The sequence below is a fragment of the Taudactylus pleione genome, unplaced genomic scaffold (genome assembly GCF_031769625.1).
Source record: "Taudactylus pleione unplaced genomic scaffold, aTauple2 ptg000845l, whole genome shotgun sequence".
Classification (NCBI taxonomy): domain Eukaryota; kingdom Metazoa; phylum Chordata; class Amphibia; order Anura; family Myobatrachidae; genus Taudactylus; species Taudactylus pleione.
This window is the reverse complement of record NW_028285247.1, coordinates 1972417-1997625: the sequence shown is the minus strand read 5'-3', so window position 1 is coordinate 1997625 and position 25209 is coordinate 1972417. Positions and strand designations below refer to the sequence as shown.

The 25209-nt window shown below is 47.1% G+C and overlaps 1 protein-coding gene across 1 annotated transcript in view; it reads right to left on the bottom strand.

The window, feature by feature from the left end:
• The window catches only part of ATAD3A (ATPase family AAA domain containing 3A), a 140127-nt gene that overhangs the window by 37235 nt on the left and 77683 nt on the right, over positions 1-25209 (bottom strand). Inside the window, exons 14-15 of the mRNA XM_088458632.1 lie at positions 14097-14264; positions 13712-13820 (exon numbers count right to left, since the gene is read on the bottom strand). Of these exons, the coding sequence (XP_088314758.1) occupies positions 13712-13820; positions 14097-14264 (277 nt within the window). The remainder of the gene's footprint in view (positions 1-13711; positions 13821-14096; positions 14265-25209) is intronic.

The window sequence follows — 25209 nt, the reverse complement described above, 5'->3', positions numbered from 1 at the left end:
CGCTGGGCTAGAAGGGGTCCTACAAGATACTAGGCAAATATTACAAGACCTTTGGCACATGTAAGTGTGAATATATATATATATATATTTTATCATTTATATTATGATTATATTATAAAGGCACAGTCGTGCCCTTATATTAAGGCTGCATCTAAAAAAATGGATTTCTCCATAAAGAATTCCGGAGGGGGGACTGGGTGTTTAAGGGGCTACACCTGAAAAGCTATAGGAGGTACAGAGTTGAAATTTGGTAGGGGTGGGTAGAACTGTCGCACGGTGCTGCATGCCAAATTTCAGTGCATAAACATAAAAAAATGAGGATTTGGGAGTAATCTAAAGCTCCAACTGTCACTTTTTTCTGACATTGTCAATTAGGAACCTTTTTCTGCTATAGCCTATGGGGGATTTTTGGGAAGGCAAAACTCAGGGTAGGGGTGGAATTTAGACTTGGGGTTTGTTTTATTAGGTAGTCATTGTGCCAGGATACGTGCTTTTGGGGTTCAGGTAAATTAGAACGTTACAGTTTTTAAACTATTATCTCAAGAATGCGCCATTGTAGAGATAGGACATCAAATTGTTGTGCAGCCTCAGTAGGAGCCTCCAGCAGATGTAGTCATAGTGGCTTTACTTGGGCCGTCGTTTGCGGGCGGTAGCGGGGGGCTGGGACTGGGGGGGCAGGAAGCCGGCGTTTGCTGCAGCCGGGATGCGGGGAAAGGGGCTAGCGGGCATTAGCTGCGGCCAGGGACGGTAGCGGGCGTTAGGTGTGGTGGTGCAGGCGTTAGGACCCGGAGGAATTCAATGGTGAGAACAGAGCCTGCCCTTTTCAAAAATGGCGCCTCAACGCCATTTTTTTAATTCAAATATGGCCGCCGCAAGGCAATCGCGGCGTCATCGCCCCGCCCCCTTGGCTGGCTTAAATACTGCCAGCGCGAGTTGCCGTGCACTCAGTCGGCAGCGGGGAGGCAGCAGAGAAGAGCTGCCGAATACAGAAGATAGAAGACGCCACGGAAGCCCTGGATGGGCGACGGCCAGGAAAAAGAGCTTAAAGGCCGATGCCCTCCAGGTGAAGACGCCATAGAAGTCCTGGAGGGGCGGCAGCCATGTAAAAAAGAGCTTAAGGCTGCCGCCCCTCAGGTGAAGGTCCCGCTATATAAAATATTTAAAAAAACGGTGTTTGTCTGTTTTATTTTAATATTTCTTTTGCAGGGGTACTATAGGTACCAGCAGGCCCTTAGTGCCTCGCCTGCAGGTACATGTGGTTTTCCAAGTGGCAGTATGCAGGGGATGCCTGCTGGGACCTGTAGTACTACTGCAAAAGACAATAGTTATATATTCATATGCACCAGACAACATAAATCAACCCAGCACCCACTGCCCAGGGGTGCTGGGGATAGCCCCGGGCTATCAGCATGGGCCTGGGGTGCCCTGGAGAGGGGGGACCCCTTTAATGGGGTGGTCCCCAACTCCCCTGGGATTCCCGGCCTGTGCTGACTAGCAGTCAGGGGTGATGCTTTGGCTGGGGGGCCCGGTGAAAGGGTTCCCCTGGCTGTGGCATCACCCCCCTGCTAGAAAGGGTCCGGTGCTGGTTCTGGGAAATACAGGGGGGCCCTATGCATTCCCCCCCCCCCTGTATTTCTAGAACCAGGACCAACTCAGAACCCAGTGCTGGTTGCGCTAAATACAGGGGACCCCCTACATCATTTGCACCACATATTTTGGAAACCAGGACTGGTTCTGCTTCATACGGAGAACCCCTACGTTGTATGTCCCCTGTATGTAGCACAACCAGTATTGGGGCTCCAAAGCCCAGTGCTGGTTGTCTTCTAGGGGACGGGGCTACGCCTTTTTTTTTTTTTTACACATTGAACTTTTAACAGATGCGTAGATGGATCTCACTGCTGCATTCGTGCATCCGTGACACTGGTTTGATTTTCTCACGTGCATACACACTACCAGTGAGCCCTCTGTCGCCCACTAATGCCCTCTTTGCACTGCACCGCTGCCACTGCTCTGCACTACTGCTGCTGCCGCTACCCCACATGCCTACAGCTGTCTGCACCTCCCAAAACAACCTCCTGTGTGCTGTCCCCTCTTCCACCTGCGTTAGTGTACCATTTTGTTGCCCTTCTCTCCTACAGGTGGCCCGGTTTGCTCATCCAAACCCTGATAGTTAATACATTTTAAAAAAGCTATGAAATTCCATAGACAAAAAACCTTACAGAATTGTGTGCTCATTGGAATACACACATGCAGTCTATGCAACTGAGGTTTGAGCAGTTATGTGGCTCCCACATCCCACTCAATGCCCACAATCTTCCCATTTGATCACCAAAACAATCTCACTGGCTTCCAACATCCTTCTCACTGCATACATTTATTTCATTTAGAATACACATTCAGCACCCTTATTATTAAAAATATCATACTCTGTCTATGCATGTACACTTTCTCCCCCTATATGCCTCCATGCTGCTATATATTCCCCAATCCCTACTGCTGTGTGGTCTCCGAACTATGGTAGTCTGTGTTCTCTCATCCGCACCAATCTGTCTTTCTCCATCTGCACCGCCCGGCATCCATGCCACTCTGTTGCCTTCTGCACCACTGCCTTCCCCTAAGCCACGCCGCTGTCTTCCATTCCTCTGTGGCACTCTTTTCTCCTCCATCTGCACCACTCTGTCCCCCCCAACTGTGCAACTTTATCTCCTCCCCCCACCCGCACTACTCTGTCTTCCTCCCATCCACACTAATCTGTCTTCCCCAATCCCTACGGTTGTTAGTTCTCCTATATGTGCTAGTCTGTATTCCCTTATCCGCACCAATCTGTCTTTACCCATCTGCACTGCTCTGTCTTCCTATGTCCATGCCACTCTCTACCACCATCCACGTCGCTGTCCCCCCATCCGCACCACTGTTTCCCACCCAACTGCATTACTTTGGCTACCCCCCCCTCTGTACTGCTTAACCTTCCCCTCTACACGCCTTTGTGTCTCACCTATCCATGCTGCTGTGTCTCCTCCCCACATCCACACCACTTTTATCTCATCTGCACAGCTCTATTTTCTGCTTTGACCTCAGTTGCATAGACTGCATGTGTGTATTTCAATGAGCACACAATTCTGTGAATTAGCAGCTCCGCCATTTTGTGAGTGACAGCAATCTCATTCTGTGAGTGCTGAATCTGCAGTTAACCACAGGGTGTGATGGCATACCATATCTGTATTACGCAAGGGACACATCCATTAAGGCGTCAATCTTAATGATCGTAATTTCATTGCTTTTTAAAGTTTGAGTGGCAGAAAACCAATAGGTTTTATGAATTTTCACATCATGTCTAAGCTGCCTTAATGGGACATGTGAACCGTAAGGATTTTTGTCTATGGAATATGAATATATATATATATATATATATATATTTTACACACACACACACACACACAGTGTGAGGTAATACACTATTCCAGGGATGTCAGAACTCGTGGCAGAAAGAATCAAAGGCAATGGTCAGCCTCAACGCCACCTATGTGTCAGATGTACACTTCTGTAAGACATTTTCCAATGAGTCATGGAAATGCATTACAGCATCCATCCGCCCTGTGTGTACATTCTGTATTTGTACATATTAAGCAGTATGCATATTTAGTAACATAGCTTAAAACTGAACCCATGACTTCAATTAATACGAAAATTCTGCCATAGTCTCTGCAAAGTGTGTGTTTCCATAAATGTGTTTCTCTATGCTACATGCACTCTGGTTACCTTACAGTGGTATAATCACATTACCTTCTGTTTGGTGTGAGCAAGCTCTAATAGCAACTGAAGGCAACCAACGTACCTGGCTATCATAATTACCTTATGCAGAGTAATAATTTCTGAATTTACAAGTGTTACATGATACATATGATTTGCAGTTGGTTGCAGGTTTATAGTAACCATCATAAACACTATACTGCAAATTGTATGCTTTTCACCTTTATATGTTTTGGTCAAGCCAAGTATATTACTTTTAGGCGCTCACCAAGGTCATTTTCATTTATTTGACATAGCACTATGTCCTTGAATGTTGGCAAAGACAGGGTGATGTCTAGTAACAAGAGGGAAAACAAGGCAGATGGGATAATGCTGCCCCCCACCAGCAGCAAATGAGTTAACACTTACATTAATGTATTTCTTTTAAGAGCTGCAGTGTCTGCCAGCATTGCCACCCGAGCTTAATCCAAATAAAGTGTTTATCCCTCACAAATCACCACCAAACCCCTGCATCTAGCCGCGGAATACTGCGATCCTTAGCGCTTGGCTGCTTTTCTGAATGACTTTCTAAAAATAGCTGGGCTGCGGGTTCCCTGCCTGCCAGGGGAGGTGGTGGAGAGCAGGAAGGGGGGGATGAGAAAGGATGACGAAGAGAGAGATGGAGAAAAAGAGAGTGCGGCCATCTCTGCCGAGAGCTGCTGGCGTACTAAAATCCACCATCCCACCTCATTCATATTCATATTTTGCTTTTTCTTTATCTCCCCCTGCGGACACGTTAACCCATTTCCGCAGACTTGGCTGACAAAGCAACTCTTCAGCCAAGCTGGAAAGCGAGATACCCTTTAACAAGGTTACCTTCTGTGCTGGGAGAGGGAGGTGAAGGAAGACGCGAGGTTATAGTGACAAAGTTCACATATTTATCAGGACATGACCCCCCTCTCGGCTGGATACAGAGGTAACCATGTGTTCCTTAATTCACCTAAATAATGTGGCAATTAGTACCAGGACAGCTGTCCATTTTAAAATGGATATATTCACTTTTTGACACAATAGTGTAAAATAAATACTACATAGTCTACTGCTAGTTTATGATCAAATTCTTACACTTTATATTTTGTTTATCTAACTAGCCAATTTTAGAACCAACTGGTGTTTGTGCATATGCACTAGGGCAAAATAAACCCTTATAGCCGAGAACAGCAGGCATCTGTTTAAGTTAATAATCATCTCCCATTGACTAGCAGAACCGCAGGGATTCTATGCTAACAAGAGATTCCCACCCCCACTCATCTGACGGTTTATGCCTGGACAATTGTGAGCTTACACACTTTTGTTAGGTGCTGCTGACCATTCGGCTGATTTTGTTAATTCTTCTTACATTGCCAATATAATCTATGGTCATCTGCATTACAGTGGAGAAAACACCTTAATAAAACAATACTGATTACCAAACAGACATAGCAGTAAGAGGACCTTACACGCAATAGGAAAATAGGGCTTTAAACATGGTTACGTTCCAAAATTTTGCATACACGTCCAGACGGATCACAATGCGAAAACAGATCAAAGGGGCTATATAATCCAGTCACAAGGTCATATCGATTTAGGGAATCAAAGGTTGCACGAGCATAGATATATACATATTCCTGTTAGGTGTGCAGGGAGGTGGTAATAAAGTAGAACAGCATAGGACGGTTACAAAGAATGGATCAGGAATTTGATAGCTTGTCTGAAGAAGTGAGATCTGAGGGTATTCCTTGAAGGTATGGAGTATAGGGGAAAATCTTGTTGTATGAAGGAGGGAATTCCACAGAGTGGGTGCTGCCTGTATCCAGGAAACGGAGTAGGTAATGAGTGTGGATGAGAAGCCCTGATCTCCAACAGATTTGAGAGACACTTTGACACAAGGGAAGAAATGTAAGTTGGTGAAGGTTTTGTTAGAGACCTTGTAGAAGTACTGTATACTGGATTGACAGTCTTGCCCCAAAAAATAGATTATAAATCATATCAAAATTGACCATGAACCAGTCTGAAATATTAGGGTCCAAGTTTGACCGAACATCTGTCTGCATAGGACAATAATATATATATATATATATATATATATATATATATATATATATATATATATATATATATTATTGTCCTATGCAGACAAATGTTCGGTACATACACGTATATATATATATATATAGTATATATATATATATGATACTTGTGTACTTTACGGACTCGACTCATTGTAGAGAGAGCCCAATGAATGTTTTACATGGTACTTGTGTATTTTACGTACACAAGTACCGACAGTTGTCCCCACCTAAAGAAGAAAGCTGTCCGCTCACCACGCTTCGGGCTCGGTGGCTCTCTACGCTCGCCACAATGTTATATTCCCCCTCTATGCCCACTTGGATGGTAGGGAATGACGCTGGCCACTGGCTGCTGACGTCAGGGTCCTCTCTGTGAAGAGGATTCAGACATTGCCATGACTGATAATAATAATGAGTGTAGGACACTTGGGTTCTCTCTGCAATGAGTCCGCAAGGTACACAAGTACTAATAGAAATAGAAATTATATATATATATATATATATATATATATATATACACATACATACATACACACACATATATATCTCTATATCTATCATATATATATATATATATATATATATATATATATAAATATACACACATATACACACACACACATAGAGTCATTAAACATATTAGTCCAGTGGAATTAAGCCCATGTTTTCCCCTCATGCGACCTCTGCAATGGTCCTTCATACAAAATCTGTGTGTATCAAAGAGGAAAACACTGTAGAAAAAAATAAATAAGTGTTGCGTATTCATTTCCTAAACTGGTTTAATGCCCATAGCAACAGATAGTCAGTACTCCCTCTCAACGGAAGACCCATTAAAAAAGCCTCTGAACTGAGCTGCTGCTCTCCTGAATAGGACTCTGCACATCTGCAGTGGTCTATGAGGATTTAGAAGAAAAAAAAAAGAAAATAGAAGAGTAACCTGTTTTTTTCACAATAAAAAGGAAAGACTGGAAAAAAAGCAAAGCAACCTGCGGGGAGACAGTCAATGTAAATGCTTTCGTTCAATGAGGTAGCATCAAGGCCTCCTGCTCTACGGCCCTCGCTAATGCAAATGGTTATCCACCCAGCGGAGATAATGGTCTTGAAACACTGCTCTGCAGTCATTTTCTGCAATTTGTCACAGAAGCCGAGCTGCCTGAGCTCAATCGGCCGACGCAGCATCATTTTGCGCTCCCTCTCCCTTTTAATACCATTATTTTGTTCTGCATTTTTCTACAAGGAACATGAAAACATGACAATGGGAAAAGCTGGAGGGTAGCAGAAAATAGATTCCAATTAGGATGACACTCAAAGGCCCCTTTATGGAATCTGTCCATATAGAACAACAAACATTTTTCCAACATATACAGGATTACTGCACACCAAAATGTAAATGTTCTGATATGAACCATGAAAGTGAAAACATAATGTTTGTGGAAACCAGGCATGCCATTAAAGCTGCTAAATAGCAATGCATCACTACAGAGACAGCTTAAGCATGCTCAGAAGCATGTCCTCACAGGACCTCTTACAGGTCACAAAGCTGAGAATTCAGTCACAAGTTATTTTACTATAACTGGTTCCAACCAGTGTAGGAGGGGGGGGGGGATGACACGTACGAGAGGCTTTCTTACTAGTAAATCTATACCTCTCATGATCCATGGTATCATTTACCTGGATTCTCCAATGTAAGAGAGAACTGGAGGGTCATGCCCTAGCAATAATAATCTTTGCTAACATTGTCAAAGTGTAGAATGGATAAGGGTTTACCGCGGGACTCCTCTAAGGTGACCTCAAATAATCTTGGGGTACAGTGGTGGACATATTTAGTGAAGTATGAATGATTTAGTTATTTCATGTGTATTATTCAGCTCTGTAAGACACAGCCTTTGCGATATATCAGTGTGATCAGTGGTCCACAATTGCTGAAAGATGCAGATTCCTCTTGGAATTGGAGAAAAGGGCTTAACGCAAGTACAAAATTACTATATTCTTTTTCATCATTGGAGAACATTAGTCCAGGGCGGTGTGCAGCACATGTTGCCCAAAACTGGAGTCAAAATTATAAAGTTTTCTGAGAGCGTTCACCACTGATCAGGTGGTCACTAAGAGGTCCCGTGTCCTGCCATCTACAAATCACCCCCCGACCTAGTGCAATTTTTTCCCAAAAAGCACTCCCTACTCCAGAATAAGCCTGGCGAATGACCGAAGTAATTCACCAAGCAATTGTCTGCATAGAGGCTGGAAATTCCCTTTTGTGGGAATGAAATGAAAGTCTGTTCGGTGCACCATCCTTCGTCCTGCATACATAGATCCTGTGAGCCATGACAAAGTCCTAGTTTGAAGAGAACCCTCTTCATCGTCAAGACTATGCCAGGGTATAACCAGAACAAGTTCCTGATTCAAAGGGAACTGGAAACCACCCTGGGGTCTTAGTCCTCATAACAGCCATATCGTCAAGAAAAATCTGAAATAGTTATAGGCAGGAAAAAGCTACTAATTCGGACTCTTTTTGTGCTGAGGCAATTGCCGGGGAAAAAAAAAAAAAAAACAAGTCCAAGGGCTCAACGATAGATGCTGCGGCACACTGAGAACTAAATTAAGATCCGAAGGAACAATATAAGAAACAAAGAGGCTGGGTATGAAGAACCCCTGGAAGCAATAGCTGAACCTCTGGAATTAAATTCACAATTCTTTGGATGAAATCCGGCAATGACAACATTTGAACCTTTGAAGATCCAATACGCAATCCTGCACCGAACTCTTCTTGCAAAAAATAAAAGAAGCAACCTCTCCAACCGAACGTTTGATGTGGGAAACTCCTACCATGTACACCAGGAAATAGGTCTCCCAGAGCCAATAATTCCTCGTCTTTAGCATAGTCTGAACTACGCCGTGGGCAAACCACTTGTTCTTTTGGATCGCAGCCTCAATTTACATGCTTTTAAAGCCAGATGAGGTAAAGCTAAATGTTGAAAAGGATCTAAAGGCCCCCATACATGGTGCGATTCAAAGTTGGTAAGAGGAGTTGTACGATTGCCCTTGAAATTCTTCCATTGAAATATTTCATAAGATGTGGTCAAATGGTGTACGATTGATCGTTACGATCATAGGATAAGATGCATAGAAGTGTATCACAGTGTACTCAAAAGATCGTAGATCTTTCTGCAAAACCATCTGATCTGCGATTCAACTAGGGGCGCGCAGCGGAGTCGCAGAACACACAAAATACACCTATTTTCACACGATTGGTCTGTGCAACCTGTCGTAACTGGCCATATCGTGTAAAAAATCTTCCCGTGTATGGGCACCTTTAGCCTATTAGGTGAAGGCCTCATCGAGAAATCATGCTCAGAAGATCTGAATAGCAGGACCTTGTGGGCCAATTCAGGGACACCAGGACAAAACAGATCCCTTCTCTTTTTACCTTTCTGAGAACCCTCAGTAACATAGCTACCAAAGGGGACAGACAAATGAGATGATAGCACCATAGATTCAAATTGGACACCATCATATCGATATAAGGCTGACCCCTTTTGTCCACCAGCTACTGGAAGAACTCCGTATAGATGCACCAGGGTGCAGATCCTGTTTGCTGGGGTAGTTGGTCTTCCAGTTATCTGACCTGAGATAATCACTGACAAGAGCCAAAACATGTATATTGCTCTAATAATAAGTGTGTTTGAACATAAGGGTATATAGATATCCTAATGGTATCGCTGGATAAACTAGATCCGTTAAGGTGGTAATGTGTCCTATGGCTTATGCAAACTTTGACAATCTCAAACCTGAAATATTCTATCTATTTGCAAATATGTTTCTCACAAACTGAAAGTGTTACTGTGTAGACTGCAACAATTGTTGCAAGAGAATGTCAATCATTTATACCACTCTGTTATAAATGATTGACATTCTCTTGCAACAATTGTTGCAGTCTACACTGCAACACTTTCAGTTTGTGAGAAACCCATTTACAAATAGATACAATATTTCAGGTTTGAGATAGTCAAAGTTTGCATAAGCCATAGGACATATTACCACCTTAACGGATCTATCTTATCCCGAGATACCATTAGGATATCTATAAACCCTCATGTTCAACACACTTATTATTAGAGCAATATACAATTACAGTGGAATAGTGTATTATCACTATATTTGATTGATACACTTTACTAATATTACTATATTTAATTGATACACTTACTTTATTAATAATTTTCCTTTTACACATACAATATTTACTTTGCACTTTTCATCACACAATATGGTACTGTAATATTTCGCGTGAGTTTTTTGTGCTTTGTTGTTCCAAGTGAGTTATGTGTGTCCTTTTAATGAAAATCAACAAAAGTTACATTTTATTATTAGTCCAAGTGCACTGCCAGATAGACTTCTTTCTTTCTCCTTTTGTATTTACTACTACATAAGTCGGGCGGTGGCATAATTCAACTGAATATATGATCTAATTTAAAATTTGGGATTATTGGACTAATTCATTAAACATATACATATATTGTAGTTACATTTAGGGTTCAGTGTGTTCTGTGCGGAGACTTATCTTTGTGAATAGTTGAAAAGCCAAAACATTTCACTCTGCCCACCTCATGATCCAGCCAGTCTGCCTCATGGCCTGAGCACTTTTGGTGTGTGCACAGATTGTTCAATTATGCCACAGCCAACACATTATGCATCAAATGAAGCTTCCCTGCTCATCCATTCTAAAAGGAGTTAAACCACACTCAGGGGGAGATGTACTAAGCAAGCGAGCAAGCGAGCGAGAGAGAGAGAGAGAGAGTGCCAACCAATCAGCTTCTAACTGTAATTTTACAGGCTGTTTGAAAAGTGACAGAAGCTGATTGGTTGGCACTTTCTCTCCAATGCTTAGTAAATCTATCCCTCAGTTTTGACCACCACCCAAAGCTCTACTACAATTAAATCGGGAGTGATTACTCCTCTGTAGTCCCACCTGCCACGGAAAATGGACTTAAGGAGAACCTCACCACAACTGCCTTTTAACCTTATCTTGGTTGCGAAAGGAACAAAATGAAGGTCCTCAGGTCTGGGACAAACAAGCTCACACACAACCACCATGAATAATCCACTGGAGAGACAGGGCTGCCGATGCAGGAGAAGTCACATGCAGCAACTCCACAGCTTACTCCATGCCTCCCCAGCAGCAGCGGAGTGACAACCATGCCAAATCAATACAAAATGTAAAAAAAGTAAGTACAAATTAATATAAAGCTTTTAAAGATAGGGAGGCTGCCATGGCAGCCTTGTAAAGAGCATCTGACAAAAAACGATGGTGGTATGGTGGGGGACTGAGTTAAAGCCCCAGATTTGAAAGTGCTCAAGGCTCCTCACTGCACCTCACTATTTGCTAGTGTCTCCAGTGTCCCCCAAGGATGAAAGAAGTATAATTTTGGAATAATTCATTTTAGATTCTCTTTAAGTTAGAATGTATTTTTATATGGAACAAATAGGAACCTTAGCAAGGGTGTGAAATATGTAAAAATAAAATATTGTGTACACTTTCCTACTGTCACAAAGGCTAGCAAGTTCAGTGGGTTTGGATTGCCTGAAGCATTCTCTTATTCAGTGTCTCTAAGTGACTTATTTTATATTTCTGTGTGGCAAAAGAGGGTGCTAAATCTTGAGCAGTAAGGTGTAGAGACAAAGACAAAACTCCACTTCTCTTAATTTTTGTATCGTCCAACTATCAGACAGCACAATAAAGGGGGTCTCCAGGAAAACTCCATTGTTTCACACAAGTCTGACAATTTTCTTTCTCAGTGTTTGTGCCAAGAGTACTGGAAACCATCCACAGACCAGTCTCCCAGGCAGAGATGGTGTACAGTTATAGTGCATTCCCCAGACATTGGAACGGTCGGCTTAATGAGCAACTTCTGCAAGATGCATATGGCTAATCCCAATTTAAGGAGTCAGTAAAAGAATATATTTTCCTAAATATGAACAGTGAGACTTACCCAGTTACTATTTGGGAAGGCCATACATGTGTTATATGAGGAAATCGCATCAAATCAGGGTCTTTCCTTAAAAAGCAGACTACTGAATATAGAGACACACTTCTTTCTAAAATCCATGCTTTGTAGGTTGCTCATAATTTGTCTCTATCCCCACAAATGACAAACCTCTTAAATGACCAAACTAAACAACGCTGCATGTCACTATTCAGCACTCAGATCGCCATACTGCAGTCTCAATCAGATCATTTTACACCAAACTATACAACCTATCTACATTGCAAACAGCCTGGGGATGCAGTGTCTCACATGTGCGACATCTGCACAACCCTGGAGGCTTTAGCTTTTCTGATCTTTCAGATGACATTGTACAGGCCCTTGAAGAGCCCTTCCCTGAGCAGTTGTCATCCATTATTCCCATGTGGGTGAAAAACCAAGCCTGGACGGATTCCCTGCCACCTATTATGAGACCTTTACATATTTACTCCTCCCTAATCTGCTTAGAGGTTTTAATGACATTTTGGATATTCGCTCCATTTCAGTTCAATCCCTAGAAACCCACATACACAGTAATTCTGAAGGAGGGCAAAGACCCTACCTTGTGCTCCCGTTATCACCCTATTCCATTGCTTACCATAGATTATATAACTCGTCTGCCTAGATCTATTTCTCCGAGACCTTCTCTCTGGCACAATAGCTGATGCTCCAGAGACCTCCTTTCCAATGACCTAGGCTTTACTCGCATCTGGGCCTGGAATTTCCCTACTGGCAGTCCCTTCCCCCTCTCTTACTTAGGGCCTGATTCAGAGACTGACGCAATGACGATATTTACGCAGAACAAGCTCTAGTTTGCTAATGCGCCTGCGTGAACGCCGCCATGCACACGTGCAGCGATTATTTTGCAACTACATTCATATAGAGGAAACATTCACTAAGTGAGTGACAGGTAGTCAGCGTTTAGGAGTGGTAACAAGAACGCAGGTGTGTCTGACCATTTAAACGCTGTTACATGGACGTGCATTAATTAGCCATTGCAATCTCCTGTGCAGCATGTGAGCTTTGTGTGTGTCAGGAGAGCTGCAGTGTTTGCGGCTGGTCAGACTAGCCGCTTATACTGATGTGCGTCGATGGTACCAATGTTTACGCTGTTATAAGTCGACGCATGAACATGAGGAGGCGGCAGTGGGCGTCCCTATGCTCGGCTGTGCATTGGGAGGCATTAGCATATTTTAGCAACGGTAATTCGACAGAGAAATCCGCTGTGATTGCAATACCATCCGGAACTGAATCAGGCCCTTATACGGCCCACACACGGTGTTATTTTTTGCACGATGTGGACGACATTGATCAATCGTAATGATCAATCGTGCACATCATGTGTTGATTCTGTGTGTTAACGATGCCGAAGTGCGTCCCTGGATCATAGATCTTACTGCAAAACCGTAAGATTGCGATCTACTGTGTACAATGTGATACACATGTATGCATCGTATCGTATGAATATAATGATCAATCGTACACCATTTGACCACATCGTATGGAGAATTTTAAGGGAAATCGTACAACACATCTTACGTCAGAAAATCGCACCGTGTATGGTCGGCATTAGTCTTCCTTTCTATTTTTTGTAGTTATTTCTATAAAAAACGTGTATACTATTACTATGGCGATCTCACTTTGCATTGCCTAATACTTCTTTGACATCTTATGCCTCTCAGTATACTGTTTTGATTTTTTGAAGATTCTAAACTTCAGAACACATAACAAAAGCAGTCTATCATCTCATAAAACACACAAAAAAGCCCTGTATCTACTATATAAGAAGAAGTGGACTAAATAATCATTCTGTGCGATTACATATTATGTTTTTATGTTAACTGGGGAACTTACCTGCCACGCAACACCTAGCTTAGAGATCTCTCGGCCAGACATGCCTTTAGTAAGTTCGGCCAGCTCCGAGCACTTCTTCCCATAGTCAAATTGGGCAACTTTCAAACGCCTAAAGAAATTACAAATCAGATTACAGACTCAGCGATATGAACAAATACACAGAAGAAACTGAGCGAACGGACAAAAGCCATAATAGACAGATTGCAGAAATCCCTGCATAACCCCTCAGTGTACAGTGCCTTGTATTATCATATTACATGGAATGGAATCCGTCAGACTTCAGCATGACAGATAAAAGTATAAAACGCATTGTGATCTTAAAGTTAAAGGAATACTCCACCATTTATTTACTGAGGAATTGGCTTAGGAGTGCTGGGACACTTACTGCTTGCCTTCACTTGCTGGCTTCAAGACAAATTTATCAAAATAAAGCCTGACGAGGCGCTCTCTCTCCTCCAGCCCGGGAAGGGCGAAGTTGACAATCTCATCTATTCGATCATTGATAGCCCAGTCAAACTGTTCCGGCTGGTTACTGGCCAACACCAACATAAATCTGAACAGAGGAACACAAAGAGCTGATTATTACATGACAGAAAGCACTGTCTCACAGTACATAGGTGTCTAAATCAGCTCACTACAATGATAATGTGGCTTCAATGTTTTAATAGAAATTAAACATCTACAATAACATCCTCTACATAATAAGGGTGTCACATTATGAGAGCCAAAGAGGCTGTGATCAGATGTAGATTAGGAAGCAGCGACCTATCTGATGTCTATTGGGGCAGACAGTAAATCTATTTGGCTCTCACCTTGCATGCGATCTATCAGTTACAGCCATATGGCAACTCTAGCCTACTGCCGGGCAGCACCGAGCTTAAGATGAATCCACAGCCTAAACTTTTCTGCTATTAAAATGACTTCAACTTAATTGCAAATAAAAAAATAAAATAAAAAAAAGACTGGTTCCATCCTATGGACTGTTGGATTTTAGAAGCATCTGTTCATGAATGTGGAGATGATAAATGCGTAATTTACACTAACTTCCATCAGACAAATTGATCTCACTGGAAGGGAGCAGTACTGTGCTGCAAATCTTGGGGAATAGTTGCGTTGCATAATAGAAATGAAAGTTGCGTAATGGACGCAGGTCTCTATGACCAATGCCACTTTAAAAAAATATGAGATATGGTAAGAACTTACCCTTGTTATCTCTATTTCTACGAAGTCCATAGGGTTCCACAGGATACCTTGGGGTATAGGTGTGACGTCAGTCGCAGGGCACCAAAGAGTTAAGCTTTCAGCCTCCCAGGATGCACTAGGTCCCCCTCCTATACTCCGCCCCCGGGCCAAGGCACCTCAGTTAGTTACCAAGCCATAGGCCGGAGGAGGAGAAGGAAGAGAGAGAACAAAGATCTGGACACATACAAGAATCACATTCTCACCAGAGGGAGACGGAAAACCGGTGACCAGAGCAAAGCCCATCTGCAGCACAGGTGCGACAGGGCGGGAGTCCTGTGGAACCCTATGGACTTCGTAGAAATAGAGATAACAAGGGTAAGTTCTTACCATATCTCATATTTTCTACTTCAGGGTCCATAGGGTATCCACAGGATACCTTGGGGATGTCCCAAAGCAGTATCCTTTAAGGGTGGGGACGCTCCTGTGCAGAAAGGAGAATCCGCCGCCCGAAGGAAGCATCCTGAGAGGCGAAGGTGTCAAACCAGTAATACCTCACGAAGGTATGGACAGAAGACCACGTAGCAGCCTTGCAGATCTGAACTGCCGAGGCACCACGTCGAGCTGCCCACGAAGGACCCACAGACCTAGTGGAATGAGCCTTCAGAGAAGGAGGGACCGGTAGGCCTTCATGAAGATAAGCTTCAGAAATAGCCATACGGATCCAGGCTGCCAAAGTTTGCTTTGAAGCAGGCCAACCCTTTTTACAGAAGCCATAGAGGACAACAAAGCGTCCGACTTCCTAAACAAAGAAGTGCGGTCAACATAAGTCCTTAAGGCCCGCACAACATCCAAAGAGGCCTCACCCACGGAAAGACCCGGTGAGTTAAAGGCCGGAACAACTATTTCCTCGTTAACATGAAACTGGGAAACAACTTTGGGAAGAAACTTGGGCCGAGTGCGGAGCACTGCCCTGTTCCCATGAAAAACCAAGAAAGGGGGTCTACAAGAAAGAGCCCCTAACTCAGAAACACGTCTGGCTGAAGCAACGGCCAGAAGGAAAACAGTCTTAGCTGTTAGCCATTTAATATACACTGAGCCCAGTGGTTCAAACGGCGGTCCTTGGAGAGCCCTCAGGACCACAGCCAAATCCCAAGGCGCCACAGGTGGAACAAAGGGCGGCTGAATACGGAGAACACCTTGCATAAAGGTGCGCACATCCGGGATTGTAGCAATCCTACGGTGAAACCAGACAGATAGGGCCGAAACCTGTACCTTCAAAGAAGCAAGGCGAAGCCCATGATCTAGTCCCGCTTGCAGGAAGGCGAGAATCCGAGACAGACGAAACTCCCGCGGTGCATAACCTCTCGGTCGACACCACTGGAAGAACATATGCCACACGCGATGGTATATCCTCGCGGAAGACGGTTTCCGAGCTCGTAACATGGTACGCACCACAGAGCTGGAAAACCCCCAGGACCTCAGCATGGCCGTCTCAACAGCCACGCCGCCAAAGACAGCCGAGTCAGGTCCGGGTGAAGACAAGGACCCTGAGACAGAAGGTCCGGTCGTAGCGGCAACCGCAGAGGACTGTCCACGGACAGACCCTGAAGGTCTGAGAACCAGTGCCGTCTGGGCCACGCGGGAGCTATCAACAGGAGCGTCCCTCCTTCCTGTTTGAATTTCCGGATTACCCGTGGAAGAAGGGAGACCGGAGGGAACAGGTATGCGAACCTGAACGTCCACCGGACGGACAGAGCATCCACCAGAGACGCCCCTTCGTCTCTTGTGCGAGACCCGTACACCGGCAACTTGTTGTTGTGCCGGGACGCCATGAGGTCGATTTCTGGAAGACCCCACCTGTCCACCAGTAGTTGAAAAACGTCCGGGTGCAGGGACCATTCCCCTGGATGAACGTCCTGGCGACTTAGAAAGTCTGCCTCCCAATTTAGCACTCCCGGGATGAAGACCGCTGATATGGCCGGAAGATTGCGCTCCGCCCAAACCAGGATCCGAGAGACCTCTACGAGAGCCGCCCGACTGCGAGTTCCTCCTTGCCTGTTTACGTAGGCCACGGTGGTAGCATTGTCCGACTGGACCTGCACCGGGTGACCCTGGAGAAACCGCTGTGCCTGCAGGAGAGCATTGAAGACCGCACGGAGTTCCAAGATATTTATTGGAAGCTCCGCTTCTGTCGGTGTCCACCTGCCCTGGAACAAGTGTGGACCCGAAACTGCTCCCCAGCCCCGAAGACTGGCGTCCGTTGTCAACAGGACCCAATTTGGAACCCAGAACGGACGTCCCTTGTTGAGGTGGGTCGTCTTTAACCACCACGCAAGGGACAGGCGAACCTCCGGGGTGAGCACAATCGTCTGGAACTTCAGAGACTGAGGCAGCCCGTTCCACTTGGACAGGATCAGGTGCTGCAGAGGTCTGGAGTGAAACTGGGCGTATTCCACCATGTCGAACACCGACACCATGGAGCCCAGTAACCTCATCGCCGAGTGTAAGGACACCCGGCGGCTGTGCAGACAACTGCGCACCCTTGACTGTAAAGCAGAGATCTTGTCCTCCGTCACGAAGATCCTTTGCTGTCCCGAGTCCAATAAGGCTCCAAGATGCAGAATCCTCCGAGACGGGATTAGAGTGGACTTCTGCCAGTTGATTAGCCAGCCGTGCCATTGCAGCAGTGCAATGGTCAGGTCCAAGTGGTGTAACAGGAGCTCTGGAGATCCTGCCACCAATAACAGGTCGTCCAAGTACGGCAACATGCGGACTCCTTGCAGCCGCAGAGAAGCCGCCATGACCGCCATAGCGTCCTGTAAGTTCAATGACACCATGTAGTCCCCAGGTTCCAGCGCCAGAATGATGGACCGTAGGGTCTCCATCCGAAACTTCGGGACCCGCAAAGACTTGTTGAGTGCTTTGAGGTTGAGAATCGGACGATATGACCCATTGGGTTTCTGTACCAAAAAAAGATTTGAATAGAAACCCTGGCCCCTCTGGGAGAATGGAACAGGCACTATAACTCCAGCCTGGAGCATAGTGTGCAATACCTTCCGCAGCTCCGTAGCCTTGTTCCGGTCTGATGGTAGACCCATGGTGAAGAATCGAGCCGGGGGTCTGTGCCGGAAGGAGAGGGCGTACCCGTGAGAGACCACCTCCAGAACCCAAGTGTCTGTCGTAGTGAACGACCAACACCGGGAGAACTGCAGCAGGCGGCCTCCCACCCTGGGATCCCCCAAGGGGAGACCCGGACCGTCAGGCCGCAGGCTTGTCATCTGGCTTGGGGGCCGGACGTCTGGTACTCCATGCCTGTTTCCGGGGCTTGACCGATTTCTTAGGGCCAGCCTGTCGAGGAAACGACTGTGGTTTGGGCCTGCCCTGGGCCCTAGATGACCGAAAGGACGATGGTCCAGAACCAGAAGGAGCAGCGGCCGACGGGAGACAAGCAGATTTGGCTGCCGCCAGCGTGGCCACAATCTTATCCAGATCCGGACCGAAGAGAACTTCTCCGGTAAACGGCAACGCTTCCAGACCTTTCTTGGATCTGCGTCCGCCTTCCAGGATCGCAGCCACAAGGTGCGACGAGCAGCTACCGCTGCTGAAGAAATTCTAGACACCAGAGTACTAATGTCTAGAGCCGCCTCGTTGATGTAGGTGGCCGAATCACGGAGATTGCCAATCAACTCCGCCTGTTCGGCCGGACAGTCGGATTCAAAAGAAGCCTCTAATGAATCCGCCCAGCGCTCCATCGCTCTGGCAACCCAGCAAATGGCCATAGCCGGCCGTGCTGCCCCCCCTGCAAGGGAATAAGCAGACTTCAGGCAGATTTCTACCTTGCGGTCCGTAGCATCCTTAAGGGAGGACATGGATGGCATCGGCAATGTGGCACTACGGACAAGACGGGTCACGTGAGAATCCACCTGTGGAGGGGATTCACACTTAGCAAAATAATTATCCGCGAACGGATAAGCCACCGCCAGGCGTCTCTGCGGCTGGTATCTTTTGCCAGGTTGTTTCCACGCCTCCTCTAAATGGTCCACCAACTGACCCGAAAGAGGAAAGACTGTGGCATCGCCCTTCACATCTTTGAAAAAGGCATACTTAGATTTAGCCGCTGGGGGAACTTCGTCCTCAATCACCAAGGCTGTGCGGACCGCCCGAATAAGTCCAGGAATATATACTTTGGACTTAGCATCAGCGTCCTTAGTATGGAAAGGTTCCTGATCGTAAGGATCCAGAATCTCCCCATCATCAGACGTCCCTTCGTCATCCTCATAAGGAGCGGACAGAGACGCCACCGGCCTTTTATGAGGCCGCATCACAGACTCCCCTTGCAACACATCCGACAAGTGCTGTACAGAACTCGTCAGGGAGTTAACCCACGCTGGCTCCTGAGAACCCGGGAGCGGGGAAATAGGGAGACTGTGGGGTACCACCAATTGTCGTGGGAACCCCTGCATGGGTGACGACACCACAGACTGCTGGGACAAACCCATCGGAGTAAACGCGGGCTGCGGAGCTAACTGGCCCACTAAAGCTGTTAACGCCTGAGCGAAACAAGCCCAGGGCGGCTCCTGTACCGGTGCTGTAACCGTAATAGGCCGCGCCATGGACAAACACTGCCGGCAAAGGCCCTCCGCGCTACCCTCCCCCTCCGCTAACGGTACTTTGCACGTGGTACACTGTAGCCGGAGGGGAAAATCACTTTCAGACATGATGGCACCACGTATGTGACCTCTCTCACCAATTAAGTATTAAATAGGCGAGAGACCACCCTGCAGCACCGCACCGCAAGGGCTTTAGCAGAAAGAACAGGGACAGTAATAAAGCTGACAGTTTAGAGAAGAAAAGTTACAGGCAGCGCTAGCACAGTCACATACAATGCAGAGAAATAACAATTCCTGCACTAACAGCGCTGATCACTCAACTACACAGACACAGGGCCTGGTAGGACACAGCGCTGCATACACAGACCTGAGCCACAGCGGAGGAGAGGTATGCGGGGGGACCCAGACCACGATGCTTCCTTCCAGACTTCCAGCAGCGTTCACCATGCGTTGCAGAGAAGATGGCCGCCGAGGAGCAGAGAGAAGCTGGCCTGGGGGAGGAGCGCTGACACAGGACCAGTCAGCACAGTGCAGAGAGGGCTGTGTGCAGCGGGGGAGGCGCCGGCTGTGAGACAGGGAAGGCGCGCTCCCCTGGCATGCATTTAACCCCTGGGACGCCGCAGCGCTACCGCTCTGCTGCGGTCCGCTGTCCCAGGGGGTAGTGGAAGCGCAGGTTGGTCGCCTGGCTCCACGCTGCAGCCAGTCCCCAGGGAGCCCCCTGCCTGGGGACTTAGGACCATGTGATCAGCGGGGACCCACCGCGGAACCCCGCTGCTTACCTCTGTCCCCCTTGAATCCGGCCATGGTCCGGAACATCTGGGGTCACCGCTAGCTGTGACCCCAGACGCCCACCAGCATCCCCGGATCAGTACCGGCGTTCTGGTACCGGCGGGGTGTAGGGAAGACAGCATGGACGTCAGGACTGACTGTCCATGCTGTTCATCCAGATGTGCAGCCACAGCTGCATGAAGAAAAAGCTTCAGGGGCTCTTCTAGCCCCCACTCCAACAGGTGCACCCGACTCCGGCCGGGCACCAAACTAAACTGAGGTGCCTTGGCCCGGGGGCGGGGTATAGGAGGGGGACCTAGTGCATCCTGGGAGGCTGAAAGCTTAACTCTTTGGTGCCCTGCGACTGACGTCACACCTATACCCCAAGGTATCCTGTGGATACCCTATGGACCCTGAAGTAGAAATAACAAATTATTCTCTCCCTAAGCTCACATGGAGGAAGGATTACTACATTACTATAAGCGGACTGGGAGGAAATACTGAACTCTTGAGCAGCAGCCAATTCATTACAAAAAAGAAAGAAATAAAATGCGCTTCCTCCATGTTAAGTCATCTATATTAGTGTTCAATCTAGGGTGGGCAAAGGGCATTCTTCTGCATACATCGAAGGCGTGCCAGAAAGAGGCGTGTGCTTGAGACGGGACCCCTTTTCATCACTGTAAGGGGCGTGCCCAGCAATCACAGATGCTGGGCTGCCCCCAGGCTCTCCCGGCAGTGTGCTGTAGGTGGTGTGCGCATGCGCACAGGATATAATCACTCGCTGGCGATTGTTTCACTAGAACGCCCACCCCCTGTGGGACACTGCGGCCCGCGAGGGCTGTTTCAACTGGGAGCCTCCATAAGGGCAGGGTACATTTCAACAACTTTAAAAAATTGGGCATGGAAGGAGGCCCCGCTGAAAAAGCCTAGCTCGAACACTATATATTGTGTGCTTCCGATTGGTATGAATAGACAGCTCAAGATGAAGGGGGATGGTTTGAAAATGCTGCTAGTAATTTAAGGAGCACACACCTGACCTGCTGCTCTGACCATTGTAGCCATCAGGAAGACAAGATGGAGAGAGCTGAGAGCTGAAACAGGCCGACCTAACAGTCCAAAGGCTCCGGTCAGAATATTGACAGCCAGAATGTTGACATGGACTTTAGATCAACAACCAATATGTCAACATTTAAAAAATGACGACATGGTGAAAATGACGAATTTTAACATGGTAGCACCAGAATGTCGACAAATAGTGTTTGGGTCAGGCTAAAATAACAAAAAACCTGTATGTCGACATTCTGATGTCAACATGTTAAACGCCGACATTTTAACCTTGTCACAGCATTTCATTGTAATAAGTTGCAGCAAAGATGTAACGAATATATGACTTGGTATGTATAAGGATCCAATACAAGGGAGCCATGTGACAAATAGAAAGGTTTACATTTTAGATTGAAAATACTGTACAAGTCCTGTGGATCAATGAGCTATTCCAGCCCCTTCATTATACTACAACAAGGTCATTAACAGCAGAACAATACAAAGGAAAAGGCCGTTTTATATTTTGCATTAGCAGATTAATCTTAAATGAAAAATAACCCTCTATATCCAACTGGGATCACTATGGTTGAGACCTCTGGGAATTTAGCACAGAAATTCCTGAGCAACATTTCAGAAAAGAAAAGGAAGCACCCAATACTTGCCAGAAAATCACACGGAATTCAATACTTTATGGAATTGAATGGTGTATTATGTATGTAGTACCTTCCTGGAGACATTAAAGGTGGACACATGAAAATGTGGTAATAATTGTCCTTATTTGATTGTTATTAGAACCTGGTGTGTATTACCCATCCTAGCTGTATATTCCATCATAGGGAGAGATCCAGTGCTCATTGTTCGGCTACGCACACTACTGTATATTATGGTAGAGAAACATCACTACTACTATGCACCTATGGGGTGTGAGGGACAAACAGTCAAATTACTGGTCGCAAGATGCTTTTGCCCGACCATTCTGTGAGGACCTTTGATCTCCCCCCATTACCTTCCCTATAAGTCAAGTGATAGATGGGACATCACTGCTCACAAATAACAAGAGATATGGTAAGAACTTACCTTTGTTATCTCTGTTTCTACGAAGTCCATAGGGTCCACAGGGTTGACCTTGGGGTATAGCTGGATCTGGATCCATGGGCACCACGCAGTTAAAGCTTTAGGATGCACTTGGGTCCGTCCTCCTCTATACCCCGCCCCCGGCCACAGCACCTCAGTTGGTAAGCAGCCAAGGCCGGAGGAGGAGACTAAACAGAGAGAAGGAAGACTGGAACACACAAGAAACCATACTCACAGAAATGGGAGACGGAAAACCGGTGACCAGCCACACAGCCCATTTGAAGCCAGGTGCGTCAGGGCGGGCGCCCTGTGGACCCTATGGACTTCGTAGAAACAGAGATAACAAAGGTAAGTTCTTACCATATCTCTTGTTTTCTACTTCAGGGTCCATAGGGGGTCCACAGGGTTGACCTTGGGGATGTCCCAAAGCAGTACAACTAAGGGCGGGGACGCTCCTGTGCTGAAAGAAGTACCCGGCGCCCAAAGGATGCATCCTGAGAGGCAAAGGTGTCAAACGCATAGAACCTCAAAAACGTTTGAATTGAAGACCAAGTAGCCGCCTTACACAGCTGAACAGCAGAAGCGCCACGTCTAGCAGCCCAAGAGGGACCCACAGAACGAGTGGAATGAGCCTTAACAGAGGCTGGCACAGGTAAGCCCTCCTGTGCATAAGCCTCACAAATAACGGAACGAAGCCAACGGGCTAACGTTTGTTTGTTGGCAGGCCAACCCCTCTTGTGAAAACCAAAGAGGATAAACAAGGAATCAGACTTCCTAACCGAAGCCGTCCGGTCTACATAAATTCTAAGCGCCCGGACCACATCTAAGGAAGTCTCACCAGCTGAAAGATCAGGGGACTGAAAAGCTGGCACAACAAGTTCCTGATTAATATGGAACTTCGAGACCACTTTGGGCAAAAACTCAGGACGAGTGCGGAGCACCGCTCTGTCCTGGTGAAAAATCAGGAAAGGAGGGCGACAGGAAAGCGCCCCCAATTCAGACACCCTCCTGGCCGAAGCAATTGCCAGGAGAAAAACCGTCTTAAATGTCAGCCACTTGAGCTCCACCGCCTCAAGAGGCTCAAACGGAGGACCCTGCAGGACCCGTAGCACCACCGCCAAGTCCCAAGGAGCCACAGGAGGCACAAAGGGAGGCTGGATCCTGAGAACACCTTGGAAAAAGGTGTGAACGTCTGGTAGTATTGCAATCCGCCGTTGAAACCACACGGACAAGGCGGACACATGAACCTTCAGAGATGCAAGGCGTAAGCCGAGATCCAATCCTGACTGAAGAAATTCCAAGATCCTAGAAACTCGGAACACCTGAGGATCATAATGTCTGGACTCACACCACTGAAAGTAAGTGTGCCACACTCTGTGATAAATCCGTGCTGAAGCAGGCTTGCGTGCCCTGAGCATGGTACCAATAACCGAACTGGAGAAGCCCCGAGACCTCAAGACGGCTGTCTCAAGAGCCACGCCGTCAAAGACAGCCGACCCAGATCCGGGTAAAGGCAGGGCCCCTGAGACAACAGGTCCCGACGTTGAGGAAGAAGGTATGGAGCGTCGATGGAGAGGCTCCTGAGATCGGAGTACCAAGGACGTCTGGGCCACGCCGGAGCTACCAGCACGAGCATGCCGCCGTCCTGCTTGAATTTCCGCAGAACCCGAGGAAGCAGGGATATCGGAGGAAACAGATACGCCAGGTGAAACGTCCATTTCACCGACAGCGCGTCCACCAGACTTGCACCTGCGTCTCTTGTCCTTGACCCGTAAACGGGCAACTTGTGATTGTGACGGGAGGCCATCAAGTCCAGCTCCGGCAGTCCCCACCTGTCCACGAGTAGCTGAAACACCTCTGGGTGAAGCGACCATTCCCCGGGATGCACGTCGTGACGGCTGAGGAAGTCCGCCTCCCAATTGAGGACTCCGGGGATGAAGACCGCCGAGATCGCTGGAATGTGACCCTCCGCCCAAGTCAGGATACGAGACACCTCCGACATCGCTGCCTGACTGCGAGTTCCGCCTTGGTGATTGATATACGCCACCGTGGTGGCGTTGTCGGACTGCACCTGTACCGCCCTTCCGTGAAGAGCGGGGCCGGACGACTGCAGGGCCCTGAATACTGCCAGCAGTTCCAGGATGTTGATGGGGAGAAGTGCTTCTTCCGCTGACCAACGACCCTGAAGCGACAAAGAGCCGGTCACTGCCCCCCAACCCCGGAGACTGGCATCCGTCGTGAGCAGGACCCAGTCCGGGATCCAAAATGGGCGCCCCTCGACCAGATGAGCTGTCTGAAGCCACCAAGCCAAAGATAGCCGAACGTCCGGAGACAACACCAGCACCTGAGAGCGGATCCGGTGAGGTAACCCGTTCCATTCTGATAGAATCAGCCCCTGCAGGGGCCGGGAATGGAACTGGGCAAATTCCACCATGTCGAATGTCGACACCATGGACCCCAGAACTCTCATAGCCGAATGGACCGACAGGCGGCAACGGCTCAGGCAACTGCGTATCCGCAGCTGTAGGGAGGCGACCTTCTCCGGAGTCAGGAAGATCCTTTGCTGACGCGAATCCAGCAGGGCTCCCAAATGAACCATCCGCTGTGATGGAATCAGGGAGGACTTTTTCCAATTTATCAACCACCCGTGTGCTTGCAGGCAAGCGATCGTCAGGTGGAGATGTTGAAGCAGTACCTCCGGGGAGCTCGCCAGCAACAGGAGGTCGTCCAGGTACGGCAGCAGCCGTACATTCTGGTTCCGAAGATGTGCGGCCATGACCGCCATAATCTTCGTGAACACCCTCAGTGCCGTGGAGAGAC